The sequence below is a fragment of the Chanodichthys erythropterus genome, chromosome 3 (assembly GCF_024489055.1).
Source record: "Chanodichthys erythropterus isolate Z2021 chromosome 3, ASM2448905v1, whole genome shotgun sequence".
In the NCBI taxonomy this organism is placed as follows: Eukaryota; Metazoa; Chordata; class Actinopteri; order Cypriniformes; family Xenocyprididae; genus Chanodichthys; species Chanodichthys erythropterus.
Window position 1 is genome coordinate 5,919,927 of NC_090223.1, and position 26,875 is coordinate 5,946,801.

The window sequence follows — 26,875 nt, forward strand, 5'->3', positions numbered from 1 at the left end:
CTGTGAACGAGATAAAATGTAAATGACCTCAAAGCCAGATCAGATATCAACTGAAAGCTTTTCTTCAAGAGGACTTTTATTTTAATCTCGTTTTTGTGGAGGACCTTTATTTTGGCACTTCCGGTAGTGGTTTGATGCGGAAGTTTTGCAGCGCGTCACACGTGTTTAGTACGAGACTAAACTCGAGGAAAAATGGCTAAGAACAGCAAATTAAAGCAGAAAACAAATGGTAAAAGTGGAGCGAAACAGAAGCAGCGTAAATGTGTGCTGATGTTCGATGATAAAGACAGACAGTAAGTGACATTAATTCAGCACTTCAGTTAGGATGAGATATTGATACAGCAGCTGTAAATCACTTTATATGGGGATTAAGCACTGTGACATTAATGTGATTATATATATATATATATATATATATATATATATATATATATATATATATATATATATATATATATATATATACACACACCCACATATGCGTAACACACATGAATAATAATACACATGTGTGTATATATAATGTCACAGTGTTTATAACTACAGTATATATATTTTTTATTCTACTGAATTGGTGCAAACTGCTGTCCCATAACCAATAAACACATTTTAAAAGCATTTAAGTATTCAAATTGTAAATGTTATGTGAATGCTATTGAATCTCACAATAATGTTTTAAATATTAGTAAGCTTAATATATATATAAAATCATCATTTATTGGGTACTTTCCGAAACTTCGTCACATGTAGTGACATCATTGTTTTGGTAGCGACAAAAGGGAACATAATCATTTATTTGGGTGAAATAAACAATTTTAGTACAGTTTTGCAAACCATTAGTGTTTTAATATGTTTTAGTATGTGAGTTAAATTGTGTCATGTGATGACACAACGTGCAGAAACATGGGATGTTTAGTCAAAAAATGAAGTATATTGAATGACAAACTAAGATGTTATTATAGTTCAAACTAATGAATCCTTCACTCAAACAATCAGTTTCATCAACTTTGACTTTTACAGAGAAAGATTGGATTCAAAATACAACAAATCTCATAAATTTCACTTGAAATATTGTTAAAATTCTAATTGTTATTGATTTACCTGTGCAAACATTTTTTTTAAAAAAGAAAATAGCAAAAGATATATTTACAAGGTAGATGTAAAGAAAATCTTAATAGGTCAATAAAACCCTTCTTATTAAATTATGTTTCGGTAGTGACAACTTTAGGAAGAGGAAAAATATTCCAAAGCTTTCTGAAAATCCAATATGAGAATTAACTGTACGATTACTAGAAATGTGTACCTTGGATTTTATACAATTTGCATACATACAAAATTTGTGTAAAAAGACCATTTTCAAGACGTTTCCAACTCTTAATGGCCCATATATATACATATATAGCTGTGCTGTAAAGGTGTTGAATGTTTTAGAGATTTCCTGACGGGTTTCCACAAGAGGAAGCTGGAGCGGCGGAGAGCAGCGCTGGAGGAGATGAGGAACAAGCTGAAGGAGGAGCAGAAGCGCGTCAGAGAGGAGGTGAGGATGAGTGTGGTGATGATGATGATGATGAAGATGAAGCAGAAGCTGATGATGTTCCTGTCTGATGTTCCTCCAGAGACACAAAGAGTATCTGAAGCAGCTGCAGGAGCGCCGCGAGGCTCTGGGTGAGTGTCACGTGTGTTGTGTGAGGTCAGGGGTCAGATGTTAGCATTATGTGACACGTGTGTGTGTTTTTAGATGAGGCGGACGAGCTGGAAGACGTGATCACAGCGACGACAGAGAGCATTCAGTATGACCATCCCAACCACACCGTCACCGTGACGACCATCAGCGACCTCGACCTATCAGTAGACAGATTGCTAGAACCACAGCAGGTGAGCGACACTAACCTGTTCCACATGGGTGAGTGAACGAGGTTCGGCTGGTTAACGGTGTGTCTGTGTGTGTCGTTTCCACAGAGAGATGAACAGAATGAAGAGGAGAAAACAAAAGCCCTTCCCAAGATGGCTGGAAACCCGCTCCTGTCCAAAAAGTATGGATTATTCATTCATCTGTGTTCATAGTCCAGTCAGTCTGATTTATATAGAGCTTGAATGATTCGACAGTGTTTGTTCTTCAGTTGAGAGTCAGTGATTCAGATTCATCATGTGTTTCTGCAGGATCCAGAGCCTCACTTCATCACTCAACAGCCTCTCTAAACAGAAGAGGAGGGGCAAACGGAGGTCCAAAAAGGAAATGAGGCGGAGAAACCATCAGAGCGAAAAGAAGTCCTCATCCACCCAAGACAACAAGATCCGCCCGGGCAGAAGCACAAAGGCGCAGAGACGCAAACGTACGGGTCAGAGCGAGCGCCATCAGGACTGATGAACGTTACACTCGAGATGACACGTGTCTGTCAGACTCACAGAGCGACTGCCGAGCGACTGATGCATGAACTCTATTTTTACATGTTTTATACTTTAAAAGGACATTAACAAGGAAAGCTTACATGTTACAGTGTCATACTTTCATTCCCTCACTAGGCCTGTTCACAACAATAACTGTATAACAGTCAGTAACTGTAATGATAACAGTAATGATAACTATATAATAACAATAACTATAACATTCAGTAACTACTGTATAATAACAGTAACAATTAAGTACAGTATATAATAACTAACAATAATAACTATAATATTCAGTAACAACAATGATAATGTCACAGATCAGCACTTCATTTCCCATCATCCCTCCTTGACCTCACCTGCACTCCATCAGCCATCACCTCTCCTGAAAGCTAATCACACACACCAATCTGCCCCCTCATCATATATAAGCACACACTTCACCTCTGTTCATGGTCCGGTCTCGTTCTAACAAAGAGGACTCTCAATGTTTCTCCAAGTGACTATTCTCCAGCATTCCTCCTGTCTTATCTCCAGTGTGTTCTCCTGTTCTCTACTCCAGCGTCTTCCTTCATCCAAGTCTCTGTTTCTGCCAGTTTTATACCAACAAGGTGTGTGCATCCATCTGTCCTCCCTCTGGTCCATCCACGATCTCCTGTAAGAAAAGACATTCCATTATTATCATCATCTACACAGTCAAAATATCATTTGAACTTCCTACTTGCCTGCCATCATCCCATCTGCTCTGTTGCTGTCAATAAAGACATCTGTATAACTGTATTCCTCTGTCTGAACCTCATTCCGTACAGCAGACAGCACAATGTGCACCAACTCTTTTGATACCAAAGATCTGCTCCTATTCCTCTACCAAAATGGTTGCCCGATTTTTAGAGCTCTCCAACGTAGTCCCCTGGAATGGGAGCACTTTAAAACACTTTTTTTGTTGTTGCTGAGTGGATTAGATGATTCAATTTTCAAACAGATCCCAGCAGCTTCAGCAACCACTTGTTCTCTGCAGTTACATCGATGATGTATTGTTAATATGTGGATCTTTTTTCACCATAGGTGAAGTGGCTCCACCATACCACAGTCCCATGTAGCCCAATGCATCAAATCCTCATCAGCCCTAGATCTCCTCACACAAGCCCATGATTCAAAAGTTCCTTCTGCCCCGGTGGTTAACATTGTGTCCCATACCCAGAGCCAGGAAGAGTGTTTCTTTAAGCATGAATTTGATTTCCAAGTCAGCAGACCCCCCCTTTAATTTCAGTACGGACAGCCGTGAAGAGGCATAGTACCTCCAAACGTTTGTCAATGCCTGTTGTCTCCTGTAAATCCATTTCAGAGTCTCGTCCTGTCATGACCGCCATTCCAGAGTCTCTTCCCGTCATGGCCGCCATTCCAGATTCTCGTCCCGTCATGACCGTGTGATAGAAATATTTTATGTCAACATGAAATGTACAGAAAATGCAGACTAAGGATGCTCAGGTCAAAGGCCAGTCATATGATTACATCATTACAAACCAATCACCAGAACAAATCACAATGAAGACGACATTGATTTTTACTCAACTGTAAGACTTAAATGGGCATGTATCTTTTTATTCATTGAGACTCACTCTAACGAGTGTAACGAGTGACCTCTCGGCCGTAAATAAAACTTCATTTCTACAAAGAGCAACTTGGAAGTCGTGTCAGGTATATGCTGCGCAGCTAAGAAATAGAATATCCTACACTCAAAAGACAACAAAAGTAACAGCTAAAGTGTGATTGAGGTAGTGAGGAATAGAAGTACTAAAGTTCTACACTCAAAAGACAACAAAAGTAACAGCCAAGTGTGATTGAAGTAGTGAAAGTAGCTTTTTGACGGTACGCCGTCCCCATACTTCAGGGAAGTATTGGATTGTATTTTAAGTATTCAGGAATTCAGGGAATTACCTTGAGATACTGTAGTAATATATTAACAACTAGGAGTTGTTTAAATTGTCAGTGGTGAAGTCAGATTTGTATTGAGAATTTCCACAACAACCGCCATTACAGAGTCTCATCTCGTCATGGCCGCCGTTACAGAGTCTCGTCCCATCATGGCCACTGTTCCAGAGTCTTGTCCCATCATGGCCGCCGTTCCAGAGTCTCGTCCCATCATGGCCGCCGTTACAGAGTCTCGTCCCATCATGACCGCCGTTCCAGAGTCTCGTCCTGTCCCATCATGACCGCTGTTCCAGAGTCTCGTTCCATCATGGCCGCCGTTCCAGAGTCTCGTTCCATCATGACCGCCGTTCCAGAGTCTCATCCCGTCATGACCGCCACTGCTGAGTCTCATCCCTTCATGGCTGCCTAGCCTGTGCCCCTGGGAATACTAGTGGAGTACGAGGGGATGTCTTGGAGCCCAGAAAGGGGTGTACTGTCACAGAGCTACCATTTCTGCACTTAATTTCTCATCATTCCTCCTTGACCTCACCTGCACTCCCTCAACTATCACCTCTCCTGAATGCTAATCATGCACACCTGCACCTTGTCTGCCCCCTCATCACCCTGGCAATATAAGCACACACCTCACCCTCTGTTCTAATGAAGAGAACTCTGTGTTTCTCATGTTGTATTCATATCTGATTCTTGATGTCTGTGTGAGTCTGAATGATGCTGCAGCTCAAAATATTTTGTGTACTTTGAGAAATATTGTGTTATTTTAGTTGACTTAAATGAAATACGTTCACAGTTATAAAAATGCTCACATTGCTAACACTCCTAGTCCTGGTTTTACAGACAGCTTAAGCCTGGTCTGTGAAACTGGGGTTTAAATACTAGATTATACACTTAAATGGAAGTTGGCCAAAATAAGTCAAAGGAAATTGTGACAATGAGAATAACATGTAATCAATAGAAAAGTAACTATAATCTGTAGTATTTTAAAATGCAATATAATCTAATTACAACTACTTGATTTTTGGAATCTGATTACGTAATCCAGATTACATGTTACCAGTTACTACCCAGCTCTGTCCCCGTGTTTACATCCAACACTCAATACAGGAAAGTTAAGGATCACTCAGAGGTGTAGTAAAGACCAAGCCCTAAACTAAGACCAAGACCATTCAAAATCCTCACTGTTAAAACTACACTGGTCTGTGTCTATATGAGCCCAATCTACAGAGAGTAAAATGTAACTCTGAGTTAGTTTCACTATATGTCAACTCTAGCTGGACTTAAACACTCATCTTAGGTCAGAGGAAGTTCACAACCACAGGAGGAGCTGATGGTGATTAAAGGAGGAGCTGTAACTATATAATGAAGAGAAAGACTGACAGAAACAGAAAATGGCTGATCAGTGTGATCTGTGTCTGCTGGGACTGATCATTCTCTCTTCACTTCTCACAGGTAAAGAAATCTGGATTTTCTCTAAAGACATTTAGTGGAATTAGTCTGGAAAGAGTTGATTTGAACATGCTCAGTTTATTCTTGTTGTGTCGTGTTTCATACAGATCTGTATTATTCCTGATACTGGACATAGTCACACTCAGACATCTGATGATCAACAATTACCTTCATATTAAGAAATTTCAACAGCTCTCCGAAAAAGAACAGGGGTGTAAAATTTGCCATTCCAAAATAAGTAATTATTGTGATTTGTCTAGATCCGATGAGTTTTTGAAAGTGTGTGAATGGGGGGGTTGCAGGGCAGAGCAGAGTCTCAGTGGATGATATCAACAGACTTACACTTTATTAAGTTATTCATTCACATGAGGTTGCTGTGCTGCGTGGTCACAAAAACGTATCATTTGCATGCCTTTTTAAGCATTACGGTTTTAAACAATTGATTTTAAGCCTTTAAATCGCAGTCAGCAGCAAAAGACAACTAATTTATTAATATCCTGAGGGGCTGTCTGAGAGACGTAGATACATCCGCTGCCCACAGAGTTATATTTGGCACTTTACTGGCCTTGAACGGTTAAATTATATTCATACGTCTATGTGTCAAAATGCCCATCTTTGCAAGTATCCTCGTAAACAGTCATAGAGGGTAAATTCCAAATGGAAGGGAGCATCCCTATGGCTATGCCTTACTCCCTTCGAAGGGCAGAGCCCTTGAAGGAGACTTTGTAGGGAGCAGGGCACTTGTGTGCCATTATAAAGTCATTTGGAATGCACTTGGCAAAGGGAGCAATGTCATTATGTTCCCATGACAACGCAGCATGGTGTCCATCAGCTGATTAGCTGTTCTTACAACAGAAATATCTTATTATTGCTGTTAACATAGCTTTTGCAAATAAAGATACATTTATATATTTTTTTAAAATATGTTATATGTGTGTGTGTGTGAGAGTATATTTCTCTGTTCTCAACTTTAAAACATTTCATCTCATCTTTGGACACTGCATTAAACACATTTCTAACCTATGAAACAACATGACAAAAAATGTGTGAAATATATCACAAGAAAAACAAAGAAAACAACTTGAATTGCTATGTTTGTAAGTTAACTCATATAATGTATAATGGACCCGGGCAGCTCCAAGCTATCACTTAATCTGCATTGAGACGAGCCAGCAGCTACTGACCTAAATGCTTATCGCCTGTCATATTCTGACAGGAATTATCAAATGCACACTTTGGGGTTGACAGTGGTTTAAGCTAATAACCTTTGTTAAATCATACCCGTAATGGTCAAACTCCACCATTATGTAGCAAATTAGCTCAAAAGAAATATGAATAATTGATTATAACTAGTTATAATTACTTATATATATTTAGATCAGTTAATATAATTAACTTAATGTAGTAAAAATAATATTACAATCAATTAATCTGTTTGTCAAAATCTGCATGATTAGGGAATCCAACATATGAGCATGAAACATGGACAACTTTACGTGTGACATGAACAAGACTTTATTAACTAGACTAAACACTTAACTACTCTAACATTCACACACATACATGCATACAGTTTACCAAGGGAAAGAAAGAGCTGAAGCAGAGGAAAGTAAGAAGTTACAGCATTGTTTGAAATTCAGCAAATCAACAGCCTTGAGCAGCCCTTCTTTAAAAAGGGGTAAGGATACTTGATGTATCAAATAATGAGACTACGTTTGATACTTGCATGTCTAGCCAGTTTTAATTAAACTGTCCTGATGTAATTTGTGGAGGCTCCTGTTGATCTTTGCTGATGTTGTCTTGATGAGAGAGAACAAGCTGGATTCAGAGGATCTTTGGTGAATGGAAAGACAAGGATGCAGCCAGTTTGGGGGTCTTCAGAAGTCTTCTAGCTCAGCATTATTATAATATCAGAGTTTTTCAGTAAAAAGAACCCGTGATCTTGTGATCAGTGATTTTAAATTATAAAGATGCCACACGCTCTTGAGGTGACTGAGCTTCTCTAGCAAGATATTAGCATAAGACATTGGATTGGAGGTTTGAGAGAAGAACCTTCTAGATTCTTATTACACTATTGTGTCAACTGAGTTAGCAACTTGTAACATAAGTTACCAAATAGGAAACAAAAGTTGGAGTCCATCCATATCAAACATGCTACCCATGTGATTTTAGTTAACCGTGGTATGCAACTCTGAAACAATAATACCAAAAGAGTTTAAAAGAGAATTAATACATAGGCCAAACAACGTATCATCACAACTATGTTCCTTTTTTTAGAAAGAAATAGTATCTGTGAGGATTTCCAGTCAGGATTTAGACCGTACCATAGTACTGAGACTGCTCTCATTAGAGTTACTAATGATTTGCTCTTATCATCAGATCGTGGTTGTATCTCTCTATTAGTGTTACTGGATCTTAGTGCTGCATTTAACACTATTGATCACAATATTCTTCTAAATAGACTCGAAAACTATGTTGGCATTAGTGGAATTGGCATAGTTCAAATCATACTTATCTAACCGTTTGTAGTAGTAAACGATGAGATGTCATATCGATCACAAGTTAAATATGGAGTACCGCAAGGCTCAGTGCTAGGACCGTTGCTTTTCACTCTGTACATGCTACCTTTGGGAGATATCATTAGGAAGCATGGCATTCATTCATTTTCATTGTTACGCTGATGATACTCAGCTCTATAGTAGCTGAGCGAGCTCTTAAAGTATTATAGTCCTTCACGTTTATTGTGATCTCAGAATTCAGGCCAGCTAATAATAATTAAAATATCAAAATCAACTACAGGCGGTAGATCCTTCTCCTATTTGGCACCTAAACTCTCGAACAATCTTCCTAGCATTGTTCGGGATGCAGACACACTCTGTCAGTTTAAATCTAGACTAAAAACACATCTCTTTAACCTGGCATACACATAACACATTATCAATTTATATTTTCAAATCCGTTAAAGGATTATTAGGCTGCATATATTAGGTCAGCTGGAACCAGGAACACTTCCTATAACACAAGATGTACTCGTTACATCAAAAGAAGAATGGCATCCATTGTGAAGGCCTCATCGACACGACAGCCAGTAGCACAGTTCCTCAACAGACCGTCCATCCCGGCGTGATGAATACGATCCTCAATTGGACACGACCACAACGCAGCCCTGAAGTATCAGCAGAGATCGAGTCGACTAGATCATCCATTGTGAAGGCCTCATCAACACGACAGCCAGTGGCACAGTTCCTCAACAAAGCGTCCATACCGGCATGATGAATATGATCCTCAACTGGACACGACCACAACGCAGCTCTGAAGTATCAGCAGAGATCGAGTCAACTAGATCATCCATTGTGAAGATCTCATCAACACGACAGCCAGTAGCACAGTTCCTCAACAGACCGTCCATACCGGCATGATGAATATGATCCTCAACTGGACACGACCACAACGCAGCCCTGAAGTATCAGCAGAGATCGAGTCAACTAGATCATCCATTGTGAAGATCTCATCAACACGACAGCCAGTAGCACAGTTTCTCAACAGACCGTCCATACCGGCGTGATGAATATGATCCTCAATTGGACACGACCACAACGCAGCCCTGAAGTATCAGCAGAGATCGAGTCGACTGGATCATCCATTGTGAAGGCCTCATCGACACGACAGACCGTCCATACCGGCGTGATGAATACGATCCTCAACTGGACACGACCACAACGCAGCCCTGAAGTATCAGCAGAGATCGAGTCAACTAGATCATCCATTGTGAAGATCTCATCAACACGACAGCCAGTAGCACAGTTCCTCAACAGACCGTCCATACCGGCGTGATGAATATGATCCTCAATTGGACACGACCACAACGCAGCCCTGAAGTATCAGCAGAGATCGTGTCGACTAGATCATCCATTGTGAAGACATCATCAACACGACAGCCAGTGCCACAGTTCCTCAACAGACCGTCCATACCGGCGTGATGAATACGATCCTCAACTGGACACGACCACAACGCAGCCCTGAAGTATCAGCAGAGATCGAGTCGACTGGATCATCCATTGTGAAGGCCTCATCGACACGACAGACCGTCCATACCGGCGTGATGAATACGATCCTCAACTGGACACGACCACAACACAGCCCTGAAGTATCAGCAGAGATCGAGTCGACTAGATCATCCATTGTGAAGGCCTCATCGACACGACAGCCAGTGCCACAGTTCCTCAACAAACCGTCCATACCGGCATGATGAATACGATCCTCAACTGCATGGAACTGAAATAAATACTTTGATTGTTGCGATCCTATCAGACTTATGATAGCAACCTGAATCGTAACAAAGCACTGTTCGCCAGAGGAGAACTGGCCCCCCGACTAAGCCTGGTTTCTCCCCAAGGTTTTTTTCTCCATTTTAACACCTATTTGCCACTTGTTTGCCACCTGATGGAGTTTGGGTTCCTTGCCGCTGTCGCCTTTGGCTTGCTTAGTTGGGGACACTTGACATTTGATATTCAATAGTATTCTTGACATTTATTCAACAGTGCTTTGATCTGCCTGCATTGACAGTATTCTTTAAGAGCTGCTGTGCAGGCAAATTATGTACCAGTTATCACTGTAAAGCTGCTTTGACACAATCTGCATTGTAAAAAGCGCTATATAAATAAAGGTGACTTGACTTGACTGCCAGCCACACAAACATAATAAATGTAACATAAAATCCAGGCCTGGTCCTCTCTCATCCTTCACTGTTGTGGTTTCTTCCTTTATGTTTCTGTAGCTCCTCCGTGAGACACGAGACCAGTGCAATGCGCAGATGAGTCTCATTATCACTCGCGTCACCGACCTCGCACCATTCTCTCACGGCTCTCGCTCTGCTCGGCTTGTCACAGTTATATATATAGAATATATAGGATAAAATGAGTTTAATTGTTCTTCTCAACAAGAATTAAGTCAGAGTGAAAGTCTCTGCAAATTCCTAAGAGTCATAAAACTTATCAGTCTTGGAACCAGAGGCTTGGTGGATATATATCATAATGATCAGTCAAATATACTGTGTTTTAGGTACCAGTGGAGTGGATTATGCTCATGTGTTCATCAGTTCTGGTGAAAATGTCCGTCTGCCCTGTAATAATGATCTTTCTGACTGTAAATCAACTACATGGATCTATAACAGACATTCAGCAGCAGATGAGATTATTGTTTTAGGGATAAAGAGAAAAGAGACAGAGAGACATGAGAGACTGAGTCTGGGGTCTGACTGCTCTCTGAACATCAAGAACGTCACAGAAGAAGATTATGGATTTTACATCTGCAGACAATATGTGAATAACAAACAACAAGGAACTGAAGCGCATGTTAATCTGCATGTTCTTCATGGTGAGTTTATGATTATGTGATCAATTTAAAAAGAGCAGATTCTCCCTTTAAACTCACATGATGATTGAAGAGTCTGTGATTTGTGTCTTGTGTTCAGTTTCAGTGTCTCCATCATCATCATCATCATCATCATCATCATCCTCACAGACTGAGATCAGTCCAGGTCGCTCTGTGACTCTCTCCTGTCAGTTGTATTCATATGAATTCCCCTGTGATATTTTGGTCCGTTATGAGGGACTTCAGCTGTTGTGGGTGAACCAGGCTGGTGTTGACCTGAAGACAGACTCCAGATATCAGATATTATTCTCATCAGATCACTGTATCATCACTCTGACTACAACACTCCTGAATGAAGATGACAACAGAGAGTGGAGATGTCAGCTTACTCGCAGAAATCAACTCCAGACCTCAGTCAGATACACTGTTAAGTATTCAGGTGAGGAACAACTATTACTACTGTAAAATATGATGTTAATGTACTACAGATGAACATCTGAACATTCAACTCTTCACTTATATGTGTCATGATGTGTTGAAGTGAACTAACAGACGTGATCCACAGGTCCAGCTGACACAGCATCAGAAACTGAAGTCAGTGTGACTGCTGGCTCATTAATCAGAGGTACGACACGTTCATTTCTACTGACAGCTTTACACCATTAAACTATCAGTCAGTCTGTAAATGCTTCATCAATAACTGTTCATAGTTGAATCCCCTTGACTTCAGTCATGTCCAGTTTCTCTTCTTCTTCTTCTTCTTCTTCCACACATGTTTCCTCCAGTGATTGTGATGATTGTTGGGATGGCAGTGTTTGCTGCTCCTACTGTGATTCTTCTTCAGATCATCTGTGCAAGAAGAGCTGGTGAGTTTGAGCTTCACACAATCTGATGATTCACACTCATCTGATCTGGATCAATCATGGTAAAAACACATACGAGAGGTCAGTCAATGCTTTTATTTTGCAGGGAGGAAGGACTCGCAGCACCCAGAGGAAATAGAGATGCCTACAATATTACAATAAAATACTGCTGAGTTTGGAGACCATCTGAAACAAGATTTAAAACAGCAAAAACTCACAGAGGATTGTTCATTGTTTGATTTTCTTCTTCTCAGAAAACAGAGAAAAATTCCCTGAAGAAATAGTGACACCATCAAGCTTAGATTTGTTTTTGTTGATACATTTCTTTGAAAGCAGAAATTTACTTCAAATTTAATTCAGATAAAACTGTAAACTTTTTGGTTACTTTCATTCAAACTGGGTTAAAATTCAGTGTATTAAACAGGCTGAACTAATGCTATTGTTAACTGAAAAGATAGAGTTGAATGTCATGGAGCAGCATTTAAAGACAGAAGAGGAAGTGACATCAGAATGATTCATAGTCCACATCACCATCAGTCTAAACTGGGTGAGAGATGATCACTGCTCTATGTGGTTAAACTAACTGAGTTCTCACACTCAACAGTAACGTTTCTAAACCTAAACGGTGAGATTACAGCTATGAAATCACCAGAACTGCTATAATTAATTCACTATTTTAGTTACAGAAGTGTAGGATGTCTATCAACTATCATGAGAAAGTCTTGACTCTGGAATAGATGAAAACGTCACTGTAAAACTTCATACAGACTCAGAGTTTGACTTAATGATTATTAAATAATCTGTATGATGATGATTCCATTATCATAATTGCAGAGATACAATAAACAAATGACCTTTATATGGACACTCATTATTTTATGTTTAGGCAACGATTCACTTTCCTTTAATATGTTTGCTTGCTATATAGTTTTTGTGTCAAAGCATCTTTGAAAATAGCAATCATAAGTTCAATGTGTGTCAAATTGTCATTCAAAAATCTGATGCAAAGTTTTTTTTTTTTGTTTGTTTTTTTACTCAAAGCATTGTTCAGCAATTTCTACCTGATAGAATATATTAGAGTTTAGAGGCTTGACATAACTAGTAAAAATGATCTTCATTAGAAAAATTCCCATGATTTTTTATATTTTGTTAACTTCTATGACTTTTCCAGCTCTAGAAATCACAATTTTAAAATTCCATCCTTTCATAAGTTCACATGTATATAAAATCAGATATATTGTTTATGTGGTGTGTTCCAAGTTTGGAATTTGGCCTGAATCCAGAATACTCCTCCTCCGGGATAGGATCTAGCCAAGAGTGAGGCGATGGGGTGGTAAAGGGATGCTGTGAAGCTGCCGAGTGACAGAGATGAGGGACGGCTATATACAGGTGCTGGTCATATAATTAGAATATCATCAAAAAGTTGATTTATTTCACTAATTCCATTCAAAAAGTGAAACTTGTATATTATATTCATTCATTACACACAGACTGATATATTTAAAATGTTTATTTCTTTTAATTTTGATGATTATAACTGACAACTAAGGAAAAACCCAAATTCAGTATCTCAGAAAATTAGAATATTGTGAAAAGGTTCAATATTGAAGACACCTGGTGCCACACTCTAATCAGCTAATTAATTCAAAACACCTGCAAAGGCCTTCAAATGGTCTCTCAGTCTAGTTCTGTAGGCTACACAATCATGGGGAAGACTGCTGACTTGACAGTTGTCCAAAAGACGACCATTGACACCTTGCACAAGGAGGGCAAGACACAAAAGGCTGGCTGTTCACAGAGCTCTGTGTCCAAGCACATTAATAGACAGGCTAAGGGAAGGAAAAAATGTGGTAGAAAAAAGTGCACAAGCAATAGATAACCGCACGCTTGAGAGGATTGTGCAACAAAACCCATTCAAAAATGTGGGGGAGATTCACAAAGAGTGGACTGCAGCTGGAGTCAGTGCTTCAAGAACCACTACGCACAGACGTATGCAAGACATGGGTTTCAGCTGTCGCATTCCTTGTGTCAAGCCACTCTTGAACAACAGACAGCAGCAGAAGCGTCTCGCCTGGGCTAAAGACAAAAAGGACTGGACTGCTGCTGAGTGGTCCAAAGTTATGTTCTCTGATGAAAGTCAATTTTGCATTTTCTTTGGAAATCAGGGTCCCAGAGTCTGTTTCCACAGTCAGTGATGGTTTGGGGTGTCATGTCATCTGCTGGTGCTGGTCCACTGTGTTTTCTGAAGTCCAAGGTCAACGCAGCCGTATACGTTTTAGAGCACTTCATGCTTCCTGCTGCTGACCAACTTTATGGAGATGCATATTTCATTTTCCAAAACGACTTGGGACCTGCACACAGTGCCAAAGCTACCAGTACCTGGTTTAAGGACCATGTTATCCCTGTTCTTAATTGGCCAGCAAACTCGCCTGACCTTAACCCCATAGAAAATCTATGGGGTATTGTGAAGAAGTAGATGCGATATGCCATACCCAACAATGCAGAAGAGCTGAAGGCCACTATCAGAGCAACCTGGGCTCTCATAACACCTGAGCAGTGCCACAGACTGATCGACTCCATGCCACACCACATTGCTGCAGTAATTCAGGCAAAAGGAGCCCCAACTAAGTATTGAGTGCTGTACATGCTCATACTTTTCATGTTCATACAGTTGGCCAAGATTTCTAAAAATCCTTTCTTTGTATTGGTCTTAAGTAATATTCTAATTTTCTGAGATACTGAATTTGGGATTTTCCTTAGTCGTCAGTTATATTCATCAAAATTAAAAGAAATAAATATTTGAAATATATCAGTCTGTGTGTAATGAATGAATATCATTTACAAGTTTCACTTTTTGAATGGAATTAATGACATAAATCAACTTTTTGATGATATTCTAATTATATGACCAGCACCTAATTATATACCATCTTCCTCATGTGCTGATTGGTTTTATTACCTTAACGTGCTCCTCCAGAACTTTGTTAAATAAACTTATATATATCCAGGTTTTCCAAGATTTTTAAAGGCTTATGCAGAGATTCCTCAGATGAAGCATGCAATTGCGGTGCATTTATGCCCGCACAGTGCTGCCACCTTGCGGAATTGCTCGTGCCTCCCATCAAAGGCCTGTAAGTTCTCGGACATGCTTGCCACCAAGGTTTACAGTGCCGTTAGACAGGCTGCCTCCACCTTGTATGCTATGGCCCTCCTGCAAGTACACCAGGCCAAAGGACTAAAAGAGTTGTAATGGCTCAAACAAAGGTTTAAACTTAATTCAAAGGCAAAAGGAAATTTCTCATCTTATGATTATGCAACAAAATCTTTCTCTATTGCCCTGTCCTATCAGACTTTAATTCATGCTTTTAAATATCTGATTGAGGACAAGACAAGCAGCAGTCAAGATAGATTCAACTTTCTTGAACAATGCACTGCTGGTCAGGCAGGAGATTTTTTAAATAAACATTTCGGTAATGAAATGAAGATTGCATATGCTTACATAGAAAAGGCAATGAATTGGACATATTAAAGCTGATGATACCTTAGGAGAGATTGCAGTAAGAAAATTATTTGCCAGATATGTCAACATCCTACAATGCTCCACATTAACAATGAAATTCAAGGCAGCAGATTTTGCCAAACATTACCACTTATTCTGCCAATGCAAATGAGAACAGAGTATTCATGGAGGATGTGTTGAGAAAGGAATATGCAGAAAAGGTGGCGCTATAACAACTTCAAAGGAGTGATGGTCATGTGTGATATATACCACATCATGGTGTGTATCACAATCTTCATACAATGGCAATCTCCTAACTCCAAACTTCTTTAAGGTCCTGACTTGATCAACCCCTCTTGTTGGTGTTCTGCTTAGATTTAGATATGAAAGGACTGCAATAATGGCTGACATTGAAGCAATGTACTATCAGGTACGAGTTCAAACTCATCATCGTAACTTTCTTCAATTCCTGTGGTGGCCACAAGGGGATGTTAACCAGCCTCAGGAAGGTTACAGAATGAATGTTCACCTCTTTGGTGCAGTATCATCCCCAAGTAGTGCCAACTTTCCCTTAAAGCCACCATTCCAGAGCGTCTTCTCGTCATGACCGCCGTTCCAGAGTCTCGCCCCATCATGACCGTGGTTCCAGAGACTCGTCTCATCATGACCGCGGTTCCAGAGTTCCGTCCCATCATGACCGCCATTCCAGAGTCTCGTCCCATCATGACCGCTGTCCCAGAGTTTCGTCCCATCATGACCGCCATTCCAGAGTCTCGTCCCATCATGACCGCTGTTCCAGAGTCTCGTCCCGTCATGACCACCATTCCAGAGTCTCGTTCCATCATGACCTCCATTCCAGAGTCTCCTCTAGTAATGACCGCCATTCCAGAGTCTCGTCTCATCATGACCGTCGTTCCAGAGTCGCGTCTTGTCATGGCCACCGTTCCAGAGCCTCGTCATGACCACCGTTCCAGAGTCTTGTCCCATCATGGCCACCGTTCCAGAGTCTTGTCCCGTCACGACCGCCACTGTGCTGCTGGGAATACTAGTGGAGTACGAGGGGATGACTTGGAACCCAGAAAGGGGAATTCTGTCACAGATCTACCATGTCTGCACTTAATTTCCCATCATTCCTCCTTGACCTCACCTGCACTCCCTCAGCCATCACCTCTCCTGAATGCTAATCATGCACACCTGCACCTTGTCTGCCCCCTCATCACCCTGGCAATATAAGCACACACCTCACCTTCTGTTCATGGTCTGGTCTCGTTCTAATGAAGATCTCACTGTTAAAACTACACTGGTCTGTGTCTATATGAGCCCAATCTACAGAGAGTAAAATGAGTCTGAGTCAGTGTCACTATATATCAACTCTAACTGAATTTCAACACTCAATTCAGATCAGAGGAAGTTCTCAACCACAGGAGGAGCTGATGATGATTAAAGGAGGAGCTGTAACTATATAATGAAAAGAAAGGCGGACAGAAACAGAAAATGGCTGATCAGTGTGATCTGTGTCTGCTGGGACTGATCATTCTCTCTTCACTTCTCACAGGTAAAGAAATCTGGATTTTCTCTAAAGACATTTAGTGGAATTAGTCTGGAAAGAGTTGATTTGAACATGCTCAGTTTATTCGTGCTTTATAAAGATCGTTCTGTATTATTCCTAAGCCCGGATATTAAGTCACACACCTGATGATGAAAATTATTTTCATATTAAGAGATTTGTACAGCCTTCTGATAAAAAAACAGAAGTGTAAACTTGTCACCTTTTGTCGAAATTTGCCATTTTCAATCCAAAATAGTAGTTTATTGTGATTCGTCTAGATCTGATGAGTTTTTGAAAGTGTGTGTATGTATAGGGGTTGCAGGGCAGAGCAGAGTCCTATTGGATGAGATGAACAGACAGAGGTTGCTGTGCTGCTTGGTCATGAAAACTTATCATTTGCATGTGTTTTTGAGCATTGCAGTTTAAAACAAGTGTTTTTAAGCCTTTGAATCCCACTCAGCAGCAAAAGTCAACTAATTACCTCATATGCGTGAGAGACTATTTTTAAGGGCTGTCTGAGAGACCAGACACGAGTTATATTTGGTGCTTTATTTGCCTTGAACGGTGTTACAGGTGTGCTGTGCTGGAGAGACGAGACTTCAATGGATATCCACAATACAGGGTTTTAATGAGTAATGCAGGAGATAGAACACAATATACACGTTTAACTAACAATAAGATCAGACGTGGAGATGTGGGCGGCCATTGGCGGGTCTGGAGATGTGTGCGGCCATTGGCGGGTCTGGAGACGTGGGCAGGCTCTGGTGATCCCGAAACCCCGCCCAGGAGTTCCCCACCCATGGGTATTAGACAACATTCTAGTCTGAAAATTTAGTCTTAACCCTATTCCTACCCCTAAACCTAACCCTACCCATAAGTTATCCCAAAAATCAAAGGGAAATGATAGATGAATAACACTGATGTAGATGCACCAATTCATGATTTTAAGCCTAAAATTGACATAATCTGTAATATTGTCCCTCAAATCTGATTAGTTGATTTGAATGTTCCAGGATCAACAAAAATGTTGACCCAGGAACATGTTGAACTCAGCAATATCAGGTTATGCAAACAGGTGTTAAAATTGAGAAGAAAAAAAAAACCTCGGATGAAACCAGGCTTAGTCGGGGGTCCAGTTCTCCTCTGGCGAACAGTGCTTTGTTACGATTCAGATTGCTATCATAAGTCCGACGGGATCGCAATATTCAAAATTTTTATTCCAGTTCAATCCAGTTAAGGATCGTATTCATCACGCCGGAATGGGCAGTTTGTTGAGGAGCTGTGCCACAACACGACAACCAGTGGCACAGTTTCCTTATATAAATCTATAGGATAAAAAGGGTTTATTTTCCTTCTCAACAAGAATTAAGTCGGAGTCACAAACCTCTGCAAATTCCTGATGGTCGTAAACCTTGTCAGTCTTCCTGTGTCCTGGAACCAGAGTCTTGTTATGGTTATTGGGGAGGGTTAACAGACCTTTGTTGAGAGAGTGTTTCTGGATAATTCATTAAATATAATGAATAATCTTTTCTGTTTTAATTTCTAGCAATAATAATCACTCTCATACAGCTTTCCTGTAGCAGTGGTTAGAGCATGGCACTAGCAATGCCAAGGTCATGGGTTTGATCCCAGGGATTGCACATACTCAGATACAAATGTATAGTATAATGCAATGTAAGTCGCTTTGGATAAAAGCGTCTGCCAAATGCATAAATGTAAATTTAAATGTCAAATACACTCTGTTTCAGGTACCAGTGGAGTAATTGAGAATGTGTTCATCAGTTCTGGTGAAAATGTCCGTCTGCCGTGTAATAATACTCTTTCTGACTGCAAATCCACTACATGGATCTATGACAGTTTCAGACGTTCAGGGGCAGTTGCACTGATTGCTGGAGGGATAAAGAGGAAAAACACAGAGAGACATGAGAGACTGAGTCTGGGGTCTGACTGCTCTCTGAACATCAAGAACGTCACAGAAGAAGATTCTGGATTATACAGCAGCCTACAATTTGTGAATGGAGAACAAGAAACTGATGCAGATATTTTTCTGCATGTTCTTCATGGTAAGTTTATGATTATGTGGTCAATTTAAAAAGGACAGATTCTCCATTTAAACCCACATGCTTGCTGAAAACATTCAAGTCTGTTGTGTTATTTGTGTCTTGTGTTCAGTTTCAATCTCTCCATCTTCATCATCATCATCATCATCATCATCCTCACAGACTGAGATCAGTCCAGGTCGCTTGGTGACTCTCTCCTGTCAGTTGTATTCTAGATTATCCTGTGATTATTTGGTCGATTCTGAGGGACTTCATCTGTCGTGGGTGAATCAGGCTGGTGTTGACCTGAAGACAGACTCCAGATATCAGATATTATTCTCATCAGATCACTGTATCATCACTCTGACTACAACACTCCTGAATGAAGATGACAACAGAGAGTGGAGATGTCAGCTTACTCTCAGAAATCAACTCCAGACCTCAGTCAGATACACTGTCAAGTATTCAGGTGAGAAACAACTATTACTACTGTAAAATATGATGCTAATGTCCTCCAGATGAACATCTGAACATTCATCTTCTGCATCATCAGAAACTGAAGTCAGTGTGACTGCTGGATCATTATTCAGAGGTACGACACGTTCATTTCTACTGACAGCTTTACACCATTAAACTATCAGTCAGTCTGTAAATGCTTCATCAATAACTGTTCATAGTTGAATCCCCTTGACTTCAGTCATGTCCAGTTTCTCTTCTTCTTCTTCTTCTTCCACACATGTTTCCTGCAGTGATTGTGATGATTGTTGAGATGGCAGTGTTTGCTGCTCCTACTGTGATTCTTCTTCAGATCATCTGTGCAAGAAGAGCTGGTGAGTTTGAGCTTCACACAATCTGATGATTCACACTCATCTGATCTGGATCAATCATGGTAAAAACACATACGAGAGGTCAGTCCATGCTTTTATTTTGCAGGGAGGAAGGACTCGCAGCACCCAGAGGAAATAGAGATGCCTACAATATTACAATAAAATACTGCTGAGTTTGGAGACCATCTGAAACAAGATTTAAAACAGCAAAAACTCACAGAGGAATGTTCATTGTTTGATTTTCTTCTTCTCAGAAAACAGAGAAAAACTCTCTGAAGAAATAGTGACATCATCAAGTTTAGATTTCTTTTTGTTGACACATTTCTTTGAAAGCAGAAATTTATTTCAATATTTTAATTCAAATGAATGTTATAAACTGTAAACTTTTTGGTTACTTTAATTCAAACTGGGTTAAAATTCAATGTATTAAAAAAGGCTGAACTAATGCTATTGTTAACTGAAAAGATAGAGTTAAATGTCATGCAGCACTTAAAGAAAGAAGAGGAAGTGACATCAGAATGATTCATAGTCCACATCATCATCAGTCTAAACTGGTTCAGAGATGATCACTGCTCTGTGTGGTTAAACTAACTGAGTTCTGAGTAACATGTTTCTAAACCTCAACAGTGAGATCACAGCTATGAAAACACCAGAACTGCTATAATTAATTCACTATTTTAGTAACAGAAGTGTAGGATGGATATCAACCATCTTAATATTGTGAGAAAGTCTTGACTCTGGAATAGATGAAAATGTCACTGTAAAACTCCATACAGACTCAGAGTTTGTTTGACTTAATGATTATTGAATAATCTGTATGATGATGATTCCATAATCACCATTATAATAATTACAGAGACACAACAAACAAATAACCTTTATCTGGACACTCATTATTTTATGTTTAGGCAACGATTTACTTTCCTTTAATGTGTTTGCTTGCTGTATAGTTTTTGTGTCAATGAATCTTTGAAAATAGCAATCATAAGTCAAATGTGTGTCAAATTGTTATTCAAAAATCTGATGCAGTTTTTTTTTTTTTTTTTTTTTTTTTTTAAACTCAAAGCTTATAGTGTTTATTTGGTGCATTCCAAGTTTGGAATTTGGCCTGAACCCAGAATACTCCCTCTCCTTTACCGGGATATGATCTAGTCAAGAGTGAGGTGATGGGGTGGTAGAGGGATGATGTGAAGCTGAGGGACAGAGATGAGGGACGGCTATATATATATATATATATATATATATATATATATATATATATATATATATATATACAGGTTTTCCAAGACTGTGAGGCAGCCAAGGGTTTTGCAGAGATTCCTCAGGTGAAGCATACAATTGCGCTGCATTTATGCCCACAAAGTGCTGCCACCTGGTGGAATCGCCTGTGCCTCCCATCAAAGGCCTATGAGTTCTCGGACGCACTCACCACCAAGGTTTACAGTGGCATTAGACAGGCTGTATGTGTTGAGAAAGGGATATGCAGAAAAGGTGCCACAATAACAACTTCAAAGGAATGAATGATGTATACCAGATGTGTGTGATATATACCACATCACGGTGTGTACCACAAGCAGAAGGGGAAACTTTGAGTCATTTTTGACTGTTGATCTTCATGCAAAGGCAATCTCCTAACTCCAAACTTCTTCAAGGTCCTGACTTGATCAACCCACTTCTTGGTGCTCTGCTTAGATTTAGATATGAAGGGATTACAATAATGGCTGACATTGAAGCGATGTACTATCAGGTACGAGTTCAAAATCATCATCGTTCAATTCCTGTGGTGGCCACAAGGGGATGTTAACCAGTCTCAGGAAGGTTACAGAATGAATGTTCACCTCTTTAGTGCAGTGTCATCCCCAAGCATTGCCAACTTTGCCTTAAAGCAAACAGGAACTGGTAATTCTGAACGGTACAGCACACAAGTCATGCACAATTAAGCATAGTTTTTACGTTGATGATTGTCTCAAGTCTGTGGCCTCTGAAAGAAGCAATCAAGCTCACTAAAGACCTCAGGGAAGCATGCATCCTAGGAGGATTTACTCTGAGTAAATGGGTGAGCAACAGCTGTGAAGTCCTTGAGACAATTCCAGAAAGTTACAAACTTTCAAGACCTGGACAGAGACAACCCTCCTCTTGAGAGGGTATTCAGAATCAAATGGACTATCCAAAAGGATGTCTTTACTTTCCGGGTAGCTGTTTAGAAACGAGTTCCCACAAGACGAACAATCCTTTCTATAGTCAATTCCATCTATGACCCACTCAGTTTCCTCCTCCCCTTTGTTCTCAAGGCTAAGCAAATCCTGCAAGACTCTGCCATGAGAAGTGTGGATGGGATGAAATAATCCCAAATGAAATGAATCCCAAAGATGGGTCACAGAGTTTGACCAGCTGAACAGATTTGTAGTGGACAGGTGCATGAAGCCTGAGAATTTTGGTGTCATAAAGACTGCTCAACTGCATCACTTTTGTGATGCGAGCGAGTTAGGATATGGTACAGTAAGTTACATCAGACTTACAGACAGTATCAAAAATGTTCATGTCACCTTTGTACTGGGAAAAACCAGAGTAGTCCCACTGAAACTAATGACCATGCCGAGACTTGAGCTTGCAGCTGCAACACTTGCTGTGAATGTGGACCGAATGCTGCAAAAGGAACTTCATATGGAACTGGAAGATTCTACTTTTTGGACAGACAGTACAGTAGTACTGAAATACATCCATGACCAAATTAAACAATTTCATACTTATGTTGCCAACAGAATTAGATTGATACATAACCTTTCGCAAGTACATCAGTGGAGGTATGTACGTTCTGGAGACAACCCAGTAGATGGACTACAAATAGAATCCCTCTTGAATTCCACCAGATGGTTGAATGGTCCTCATTTCCTGTCCAAAGAGGAATCTAAGTGGCCTGAAGTACCAGAAGATCTCAGTTACATCTCACCAAGTGATACAGAGATGAAAAAGGAAATCACCATGAACAGCTTGAACCTGCAGAACAACACAACTACCAGAATAATTGAGTATTATTCTTCATGGAGGAAACTATTGTGCTATTGCATGGTGGCTAAAGCTCAAAAGGACTTCTGATACTTCGAAATCAGAAAGATAAACTCTTTTTCTAGATTCCAAATGGAAAGTTGAACAACAGTGCTACCTTGACCCAGAGCTTAAAACTAGACCGAATCATTGATGAGGGCATTTTGAGAATTGGAGTAAGACTAAGTAAAGCAGCCATGCCGGTGACTCTGAAGAACCCAATGATTCTGCCAAAAGACTCACACATATCCAAACTGATCCTGCGTGTTATCCATCAAAACGTTGGGCACCCTGGAAGAAATCACATGCTCTCACAATTTATTTATAAAGTGCATTTAAAATCAACCTTGGTTGGCCAAAGTGCTGTACATAGAATAGAAAATTACAAATAATAAAATATTAAATGCAAAAACAGAAAACAGAGCAGAAGAATAAAATCATAAACTATTAAAAGCAAGGGAGAAAAGATAAGTTTTTAACAATGATATGAATTCAGGTAACGAAGAAGCTGTTATGACAGACAGTGGCAATTTATTCCACAGCTTAGGGCCGGCTACTACGAAAGCTCGGTCTCCCCTGCTTTGTAAGCAGGATCGTGGAACAAGCAGGAGGTGACAGTTCCGTGATCGTAGTGATCTGGATGGGTTATTAGAACAGAATAGATGTAATTTGGTCATGTTTGCGGGTTCCCATGAGTAGACAGGCCGCTGAGTTCTGGACCATTTGAAGATGATAAATCGATGAAAGAAGTAATCCAATGTAAAATGAATTGCAATAATCTAAATGTGTAGAAATAAAAGCGTGAATGATGGTTTCAACGTTTTTTCTGTTTAAGTTTTAGTCAAAGTAAAATCCTAGGTCTTTAACGTCTGAGGTGAGATAAGGCATAAGACTGCCAAGATCAATAAGATTTCCGTCCGAGTGCGCATTTGGGTTTTATCATAGTTTAGCAGCATAAAGTTCCTTGTGAGTCACAATTTGAATTTGTGGAGACAAGCTTCCAACCTCTTATATGCCAGCTTATCTTTATGTTTTGTGGGTATATAAGGTTGTGTGTCGTCCGCATAACAGTGATAAGACACTGCAAATTTACTCATGATAGAGCCCAAGGGTACATGTATAGTGTGAACAGTAGTGGTGCCATAATAGATCCCTGGGGTTCACCCATAGACTGTAAAAAAATATGGACGTAGTGTCGGTGACGTCACCTATAGAGTTCTGAAGAGCTGTTTTGAAGCGAAAATGAGGCCGCTGACATCTTAGCTGCGCGTCACCACACGTCACTCCCGGATAACTGAAAACTATGTGACTGGTTGCTGAAACCACGCCCGCCTAGCTCCACGTGACCATGTTAGCAGGAGATATCTATCTTACTATCTAAAATATTAATAAAGATAACAAGCTATATTAGAAAGTTCTAAAGGTTTACTGTCAATCTACTGTGTTTTTTTTTTTGTTTTTTTTAAATAAGATATAGATGCGGGGTGTGCAAATAAAAACACGAAAAATCAAACGGAACTTCATACCATTATAATGAAATAGAGATCGCGAGATGAATCCAATCCGTGGCACTTGGGTAAAATATCCATAGCAAAACAAAAAACAGCATTTTTTGTCCACGAAAGCATTAAATCCATGAAATATTGATATACTATCCATTGTTTGCATCACATTTCTTCTGAATGATCTGCTCTCCATCATCGTTCTTCCAGAAATAATGCAAACCTTCGTTCATCTTCAGGACACAAATTAAGATATTTTAGTTGAAATCTGATGGCTCAGTGAGGCCTGCATAGCCAGCAATGACATTTCCTCTCTCAAGATCCATTAATGTACTTAAAACATATTTAAATCAGTTCATGTGAGTACAGTGGTTCAATATTAATATTATAAAGCCACAAGAATATTTTTAGTGAGCCAAAAAAATAAAATAACTTATTTAGTGATGGCCGATTTCAAAACATTGCTTCAGGAAGATTCGCATCATAAATGAATCAGTGTATCGAATCATGAATCGGGTCGCTGGTCAAACCCGCCAAACTACTGAAATCACGTGACTTTGGTGCTTCGAACAGCAGATTCGAGGTAATTCAAACAATCTGATATCACTGACTCTGAAACCTTTATTTGAAAAACAACTTAATTAAAAACAGGTCTACAACACTTGTTATTCATTTATTAATCTTAAAAAAAAAAATCAAGTTTTCATTTCAAATTCTAAAGTCCTGACAGAAAGTAACACGTTTTGTCCCTTTTTTATTGTTGTTGTTTCTCTTCCTTGGCTTCCTCCTCCTCTTGTTTCTCAACTGATGAATCTTAAGAAGGAATCCCATTAAAAGAAAATACAGTACACCCAGAAATGTTCTCATGGTTTAGGCTATTCATCTTTTCGCTTCTGACCAACTGTCACCAGTCGACTTTGCGTTTGACGAAGCTAATGAGCAACGTGAAGCTTTCATGACGTTCTCGCGAGAGATTCATGTGAAACTCGCACAGGAATTGCCGTTTCTGTTACTCTGTCTTGTTTGTTTCTCATTATTGTAGGAACTGTGGACGAACCAGACAAATGAATCATTCAGATGATTCTTTCAAAACATAATTCCAGAAACCCAAACTCTGAGAATCTAATTTTCGGCTCCAGTCCGTCTACAGGAAAACCCTTGCTAATTACTTTTATGACACCCATGTTTCCTGACAGAAGGAGAAGTGACAAACCAAATGGTCACCAAGACGATAAAGAGTCTTTGATCTCCAGATCAAAAGAGACAGAGACAATGCAGGCCTCTTTTGTTTCTCTAAGTGACCTAACTTTACAGGAAAACCAACGGAGAATGTTATACAACTAAAACTACATCAAAATTGTTCCAAACAATTTGAAATGGACTTATCAAACATCTTTTAACTGCATACATTTTACATCATGTCCACAAATACTACCTGTAACTAGTTATGCTTTAGAACACCCACAACTCATGTAAATTTGATAACTCTTGAATGGTTGAATGAAAGTATCTAGTCAAGGCAAGGAAATTTTATTTGTATAGCACATTTCATACACAATGGTAATTCAAAGTGCTTTACATAAAAAAGAATAATAAAAATAGAACATAAGGAATAGAAATAACAGTAAAAACAGATAATTTTGCTATCTGGATGGAAGAGCTAGGAAGTCTCAGGGAGTTTGTTGTTGTTGTTGTCCATCAGAGTGGATCTAAACGGATCTATCCATCAGAGCGGATCAGAATGGATCTTCCTCACACGACAGGACTGCTACCTGTTAAGGCACTTCAAACTGATAAACAAAGTTTCAATCTCCCCTTTTGCCAAGACACCTCAAACTGCACCACACAGCCCTAATCCCCCTTCCGGAGATATCTTATGCAACGCAGTTCAAATTTCCCCTTTGGAAAGTGTCCTGACTGTAATCCAGAGATATCTTAACCATGCACTACAGCTTAAATTTCCCCATGGTTTGTCCCCTTATCCAAATTTACCAAATTTTAACCTAATCACTTTCTTCCTAATTCTCCCAGCTCTTTCAACCAGACAGCAATATTTAAAATGCATTAAAAGTCAGAATAACAAGATGATACATAAAATATATAAAATACATTAAAAATGAAATAAAAACAGGAAAAGGAATTAAAAGAATAAAAAGATGATACGCATAAAATAAAGTGCAAACAGTTCGGACATAGCACAGTGATCAATCAGCAAATGCATAGATAAAAAGATGTGTTTTGAGTCTGGATTTGAATGTGGCTACTGTTGGAGCACATCTGATCTCTTCTGGAAGCTGGTTCCAGCTGCGGCTGGCATAACAGCTAAAAGCAGACTCTCCTTGCTTTGAGTGAACCCTTGGTATTTCTAAATGACTTGATCCTGATAATCTGAGTGATCTGTTAGGTTTATATTCT

At 39.6% G+C, this 26,875-nt stretch overlaps 2 protein-coding genes and 1 pseudogene across 2 annotated transcripts; all 3 read left to right on the forward strand.

Moving 5' to 3' along the window:
- The first annotated feature begins 79 nt into the window (after window positions 1–79).
- Window positions 80–4,118, forward strand: nol12 (nucleolar protein 12). Its single transcript, XM_067380749.1, has 6 exons — window positions 80–293; window positions 1,432–1,537; window positions 1,617–1,665; window positions 1,739–1,875; window positions 1,960–2,033; window positions 2,161–4,118. The coding sequence occupies exons 1-6, from the start codon at window positions 193–195 to the stop codon at window positions 2,363–2,365; spliced, it is 672 nt and encodes a 223-aa protein (XP_067236850.1). The 5' UTR covers window positions 80–192; the 3' UTR covers window positions 2,366–4,118.
- Window positions 4,119–5,599: 1,481 nt separating this feature from the next.
- On the forward strand, window positions 5,600–12,161 carry LOC137015699 (uncharacterized). Its single transcript, XM_067380714.1, is given in 6 exon segments — window positions 5,600–5,766; window positions 10,825–11,139; window positions 11,243–11,587; window positions 11,681–11,761; window positions 11,922–12,002; window positions 12,106–12,161. Coding segments are annotated over 6 exon segments (939 nt in total). The 5' UTR covers window positions 5,600–5,705.
- Window positions 12,162–16,992: 4,831 nt separating this feature from the next.
- On the forward strand, window positions 16,993–25,528 carry LOC137002712 (uncharacterized; annotated as a pseudogene).
- Window positions 25,529–26,875: the final 1,347 nt, after the last annotated feature.